Raw genomic sequence first — 7,500 nt, 5'->3', positions numbered from 1 at the left:
TACGTATGTATGGATGAATGTCATGTATGTATGTTTGTCTCTCTATGTATGTATGCATGCATGATTTTCATGTAGGTATTTCTGCATGTATGCATATTTTCATGTATGTATTTCTTTATATGGGTATGTATGCATGCATGATATTCATCTATATATGTGTGTATGTATGCACTGTATGTATGAATGGCTTTCATGGATACATGTATATATATTTTCATGTAGTACATGTATTATTGTATACATGTGTGTTTATGAAGGCATATAATCAAATAAATACGTACATTAGTGTATGCGTGTATTTGCAAGTTACAGTTAATATTTGATGTGTACGTGAATGTGTATGTGTGTGTGTGTGTGTGAAAATGCGACAGCCTTTCCTTTTGGTTATCTTATAAGTCATGTGCATGGATTTTCAAAGAAAAACAACAACAACGACAACAAACATTACATGCGACCATGCGTATGTGTGATGATTGTGTGTGTGTGTGTCTTTTTGCTTCATCATGGTGTGTGTGTGTGTGTGTGTGTGTGTATGACTATGTATGTGTAAATACTGGTCTATAATATAAACTAACGGAAGCTTTTAAGAGTCTGTTTTCATTTCTACATACTGAAAACATCCTTGATATTGTGATAAACACACACTCACGCACACATAGACTGAGACATTACAAATATATCACACACACACACACAAACAGATACACAAACACACACACACACATACATACACACTGACCAATTTTTTTTATCTTTTACATGTTTCAGTTATTGGACTACAGCCATGCTGGAGCACTGCATTGAAGGATTTAGCCAAACACATTCACCGCTATATTTTTCATTATTTTTTAAACAACATACTTATTCTGTTGGTCTCTCTAACTGAACTGCTAAGTTATAGGGATGTAAACAAACCAACAGTAGTTGTCTAGTGGTGGTAAGGGACAGACACATACACAAAGGCACACACACACACATGATATACACATGCGCATGATATACACACACACAAACACACATGCGTGCATATATATACAAATACATGTATATATATATATATATATATATATATATATATATATATATATAAAATTACAAGTGTAGTTTATATGCTATATGAAACCAAAAAATAATATTCGGTTGTCACTAATTGTGACTGAGGGTGCCAGGTAGCACCTATATATAAAGGCATGAAATTCCAAGGATGTTTTGGATGTTGACTGATAAAAGAATTAGCTACCAATTTTCTGTTTGACATGTTTCTCGTAAAATTTTCCGTTTGTTGTGTTTTTGTTAAATTTTTGAAATACACACACACACACACACACACATATATACTGTATATATGTGATGGGCTTCTTTCAGTTTCCATGTGCCAAATCCACTCATGAGGTTTTGGTTGGCGTGCTGCTATAGTAGAAGACACTTGCCCGAGGTACCATGCAATGAGACTGAACTCAGAACCTGGAGCCATGATGTGGTTGGGAAGCAAGCTTCAGAAAAATGTACTCAATACATATAGCTGAGTGAATGTAATTGTGCACACACACACACATATGTACAGAGATTACCACATGTTCACAAACAAATATATTTACATAGATTCACACATATTCATACATATATTCATACACACACATCAAAACTGAGTGATGGAGATAAATACGTATTAAAATTTATAATAGTTTTAGAAAAAAGAAAAGAAACACCTCACTTCCCCACACATCCTCTGTGGAGACCAACAAACCACCACCGACCCTTCCACACACACACATACAACAATGTTGTAGATAAAGTAAATAACACAAACCCCTTATCCGCCTTAGTTAATACAGTAAATTATTTATCAATTAATTCTTAATTGTAATGGAGTAAAAAGAAACTGAAACAGACACATGATGGATGAATGAATAGAATGTCAAATGTGTGTGTGTGTGTGTGTGTGTGTGTGTATTTGAGAGAGAAAGAGAAAGTGAGTAACAGAGAGAGAAGGGGGTAGATTGATTGGCATATGTGATAGATGGATAGAGAAGCGGACAGACCGAGCTAGGTAGATAGATAGATAGATAGATGGATAGATAGATAGATAGATAGATAGATAGATAGATAGATAGATAGATAGATAGATAGATAGATAGATAGATAGATAGATAGATAGATAGATAGATAGATAGATGGATGGATGGATGGATGGACGGATAGACAAATAGATAGATGGATGGATAGATAGATAGATGGAGAAGGTAGATGGATTGACATATGTGACAGAGGGATAAATAGGGAAGCAGACAGATATATAGACAGACACGGACAGATAGAAGGAGAGATAGACAGACAGACACAGATAAATAGACAGATATATAAACACTGATAGATAGACAAATAGACAGACATTGATAGCTAGAAGGATATGCAAACACAAAGACAGACAAACACCAATAGCTAGGATGGACAGATAGATAGATAGAGAGATACACGCAGCTAAATAGACAGATACTGGTAGACACAGATAATCAAACAACGAATAGGTAATATTGGTAGATAAACAGATAGGTAGACCAGCTATTTAAAGGTACATACATTGATGGACATACATAAATGAATAGATTTACAAACAGATGGATGGGTGTATGGATAGATAAACAGATAAATAGACAGATTGACAGACAGCTAAATACACATCAAGGATTGCTTCTTACGTTGCTGGTTGTATGGAGTACGTATTTCCATCCTGTACATCTAAATCTGTCGAACCATTCACTTGTTCCAGGCCGAAACTGCTATTGTCAACATCCATAATTTCTCTCTTGGATGAAGATGGTATATTCCAAACATATAATAAAAAAACAAACAAACAAACTATTTTGCTTCTTTTCAAATCCTTCACAACTGATTCCAGAATTCCAGATAGCAGTGTGCCTTTTTTTTTTGTTTTTGTTTCTTTTTTTGCTTGGAATTAAGAGCGATTCTTAATTATTATTATTATTATTATTATTATTATTATTGCAATCACCGTTTAATTGTTGTTACTGCCATCTAGAATTACTGTCACCTCTCCGTGTTTTCTTAATTTGTGGGGGGAAAAAAAACCCCAGCAAGAGAAAGAGAGGGAGAACAGCTGAAGAAGCCAGTAGTATTGTGATTTATCATAGCATTATTTATAGTGATGATGATGATGATGACGATGATGATAATGATGACGACTGACTATGATCACCTGGTTTGTTCTTGTGTATATAGATGTATAAGTGTATATCTGTATACATATATGCACGCGCACGCGTGTAGTACTGTGGTGACTTGTGTGTGTATGTGGATGGACTACACAAGATAAATGTTGTAGTAGAATATAATACTATGGAGAGGAGGAGGAGGAGAATGGATGAAGAGAGGGGGGGGCGGCCTGACTGACTAGCTGGCTGACTGTCTGCCTGCCTGATTGCAGTGCATCAGCAAGTAGCAGAGGGAGGAGGGAGGAGGAGGAAGAGGAGGAGGAGAAAAAGACAGAGAGAGAGCACTAAAGTAGATGATGGTGGCGGTGATGGTGGTGGTGGTGGTGATGGTGGTGGTGATATTGGTGAGGTTAACAGTCAGTTTGTCAGTCGGTCGGTTGGTCTGTCAGTCAACCATGCTACATCATTCATCAGGAGTGATAATGAAAATACAGTCAGTTTATCTAGAGATCTATCTTATATCTATTTATATAATGTCCCCCCCCCACCGCCGCTCTCCCTTCTTGCCCTTCATCTCATTGTCTATCTGTATCTGTTAGTCTTAACATAGCTTTAACCATCTATCATTATCTATCACATACATATATACACACACACACACACATGTGTATGTCAGTATAAATAAATAAATGTGTGTGTGTGTGTGTGTGTGTGTACGTGTGTACCTGTCCCTTTAATCCTAGGTCCTCTATCTTTGTGTGTCCTTATCAGTTCTATCTACCTACGTAAGTTATCCATCCATGTGTGTGTGTGTGTGTGTGTGTGTGTGTGTGCATATTGTATGTGTGTGTATTTATGTATATACAAATGACAAAGATATATATATATATGTGTGTGTGAGCATACATTTATGTATGTATATATATCATTTTATTTTTCATTTGTTTTCATTTTATCTAGTTTCAGTTCATGAGCTGTGGCCATGCTGGGGCACCACCATATGTATATATATATATATATATATTTATATATATATACACATGTGTATGAGCATATGTGCATGTGTGAGCGCATATCTTCTTCGCTTGTACCTAATTTTTCCTACACACAAACATGAACATACACACACACACACACACCACACATGCACATATTCAAATATAAGCCCACATGCCTGCACGCACACAAATGTAGATGGCTAGATCGATAGATATAACCACCATCTACATTGATGTCAGAGCAGTTAGAGAGGTAGGTGCCAGTGCCGGTGCTGTGTTGTGTTGTGTTGGTTAGTGATGGCTGCAGATTACGGAATGAAAAAGGGCAACACATTAAATTCGTAGTCGATATTGATTGTCAAACATTTTGTCAACGACCTCTAAACCACATCACCATGTTACAACATCATACCATGCCATCACACACACATGCACAGAATCCATTAAATAAAAGCTAGATACACACATACATTAGATGTACATTTATATATATATATATCTGTATCTATCTATCTATATATATATATATATATATATATATATATCACACACACAAATATATATATAGAGAGAGAGAGACGACACTATCTAATGGTAGTTATTTATCAACTATAAAGGATATTTACTACTAAAATACGGCCGGTGGTAGTGGTCAGTTAGATATAAAACTGACCGTTCTAGCAAACTTGATTGAGAGAGAATAAAAAAAAAGAAAACAAAGCAAAAAATACTAAACTCCACACCCAACCCCCTACCACCACCCCCACTTCACCCTTTTCAGTCAGAGTTGTAGCTTAGAGGAAGGGTGAGAGAGAGAGTGGCATCTGAGTAATGGCTCCCCCTCTCTCTCTCTATATCTCTCTCTCTCTCTCTCTCTCTCTTCGTCAGACTTGATATTTGGAGTCATGCTGGTGAAATGGAGGAGAACGATTAACAGTAATAGATAGGTTTGATAGAGGAGGAAGATCGAAGACTATCAGATGACAGCAGCAGCAGCAGCAGCAGTGAGAACCAGTTCTGCAACACCATCATCATCATCACCACCATCACCACCACCACCACCACCACCACCATTCATTCATTCTCACCATCACTACGATCATCACAATGTCCATCACCATCACCACCTCCATCACTATTACCACCATCACCATCACCATCTCCACCACTACCCTCATGACCACCACCACCACCACCACCACCACCTTCATCGTCGTCATCAACATCGCTGATGTAACATGTCACTCCTACTATGATAAACATTGCCGCCAACAAACGGAACTGCCAGCCTCCTCATCACTGAAACAAGAACTATATTTGAAATGTTGGAGAGAAGAGGGATTGAACCTCAGCCACACATATCTCATTTTGACAAGGGGAAGTGGTTCTATTGTACTTCAGTTGTGTGTGTTACAAGCTAAACGATGTAAACAAGAACATGTACACACATGTCTTGTGTGGTAAGAAGCTTGCTTACCAACCACATGGTTCTGGGTTCAGTTCCACTGTGTGGCACCTTGGGCAAATGTCTTCTACTATAGCCTCAGACCGACCAATGCCTCGTGAGATATATATATATATATATATATATATATATATATATAATAGATGTGTGTATTTTAACCTTGTTAACGGTTAACATGGAAAAAATAGATAAATAGTTACCAGGGTAGCAAAAAATCACACAAGTAAAACGTTGTAACTCCTTGTTTTTAAAGGTAGAAACTCCGGGTTTACATGATATCTTTGAAACATGTGTCAGAAGTAAAAGAATTTGAATAACAACTGCGTCTAACTCCAGTTATCTATCTATCTATCTATCTATCTATATATATATATATATATATATATATATATATATATATATGTATGTATATATGTATGTAAGTATGTATGTATATATTTAGGTGTGTCTTTGTTTGCCTTACTCCCACTCACCCACTGCCGGTCAATTGGTGTTGGTGTGTTTAAGTCCCCATAACTTACCAGACACATGTACCCTTAACGTAGTTCTCAGGGAAATTCAGCGCGACATAAAAAAATGGCAAGGCCGGCCCCTTTGAATTACAGGTACAACTCACTTTTGCCAGCTGAGTGGACTGGAGCAATGTGAAATAAAGTGTCTTGCTCAAGGACACAATGTGCCACTGGGTATTGAACTTGTGACCTTGTGTTTGCGAGCCAAATAACCCTAACCATTAAGCCACGCACCTTCTCCAAACCTACCAGGCAGTTGTTAACTTGGTGAAAGCCTTTGACAGGGTTCCGAGTTGGGTAAGATTGTGATCACTAAAGAAAACCAGGGTTGATGAATAAGTGTGAAACACACAAGTTGTATAATACAATGATGCCGTCAGCAAGATGAAAGTCAACAACAATTTTGGCGACAAATTAATTATGTAGACAGCAGTTAATCATTAAGGTTCAGTTCTTAGTCTCTTCAGTGATTACGCATGAAGTGCAATGCCGCATGACCGCCAGATATAGAGTCTGAATGTGGAAGATGTGTGACAGCTAGAAAGAAATGAAGCAAGCATGCTCTGCTGAACGTGTAACATTAACGTGCTTGAATGGCGGAGCACAAATAAGCAGACAGGAAGACTAGAGATAAGAAGAATCCAACGTAGCGTGCAAAAGTAAAAGGTGAGGGCGTGTGTGTGTATATGTGATGTGTATGGAGGATGACAACAGTGTAAGGAATTAGCACACACTCAAAGTGAATGGGACCTGTGGAAGAGAAGAAGACTGAGAATGAGCTGGGATAAAATGGTGAAAACTCATCTTCAGATATTACACTTCTTGTCAAGCCAAGTGAAACTGTGGTTGTGGCTGATGCCAGTGTCGTGTAATTGGCACCTATGTCAGTGGCATGTAAAAAGCACCCGTCAAACGTTGGGTTTTACGGTGACAGTGACAAGTGACCGAGACTTTCGGCGATATGCTGTGCTTGAGAAGACTTGTCAAACCAAATGAGATCATAGTCGTGGCCAGAGTCGTGCAACTGGCATCCATACTGGTGGTGTGTATAAAAAACACCCTTTGAACGTTGGGGCTCGTGGAGACAGTGATGAGTGACCAAGGCCTTTGGTAATATACTTTGCTAGAGAAGGTCTATCAAGCCATAGTTGTGGCTGATGCCAGTGTTATGTAAAGGATACCCATGCCAGTGGCAGGTAAAAAGCACCCACTACACTCTTGGTGTGGTTGGTGTTAGGAAGGGACTCCAGCAGTAGAAACGATGCCAAATCAGATTGGAACCTGCTGCAACTCCCCAGCTTACCAGTTTTCAGTCAAACCGTCCAACCCATGCCAGCATGGAAAATGGATGC

At 38.1% G+C, this 7,500-nt stretch overlaps 1 protein-coding gene across 27 annotated transcripts in view; it reads right to left on the bottom strand.

Annotated features, from left to right (window-relative positions):
• Window positions 1-7,500, bottom strand: part of LOC106883233 (ras GTPase-activating protein nGAP) — a 567,079-nt gene that overhangs the window by 292,710 nt on the left and 266,869 nt on the right. For 2 of the 27 annotated variants that reach the window (XM_089339054.1, XM_089339038.1), the window contains exon 1: window positions 2,700-3,692. The exons of 22 other annotated variants lie outside the window; for them this stretch is intronic. In XM_089339054.1, coding sequence (XP_089195180.1) covers window positions 2,700-2,797 — 98 coding nt within the window. In that variant the 5' untranslated portion in view covers window positions 2,798-3,692. Of the gene's footprint in view, window positions 1-2,699; window positions 3,693-7,500 lie in introns of those variants that run through there. 3 more of the 27 variants (XM_089339041.1, XM_089339044.1, XM_089339056.1) reach the window with 2 other exon arrangements.

This window comes from Octopus bimaculoides, chromosome 21 (genome assembly GCF_046866305.1).
Source record: "Octopus bimaculoides isolate indiv1 chromosome 21, ASM4686630v1, whole genome shotgun sequence".
NCBI lineage: Eukaryota > Metazoa > Mollusca > Cephalopoda > Octopoda > Octopodidae > Octopus > Octopus bimaculoides.
Note: the sequence above shows the minus strand (reverse complement) of the source record. Positions and strands in the feature narration are given on the sequence as shown.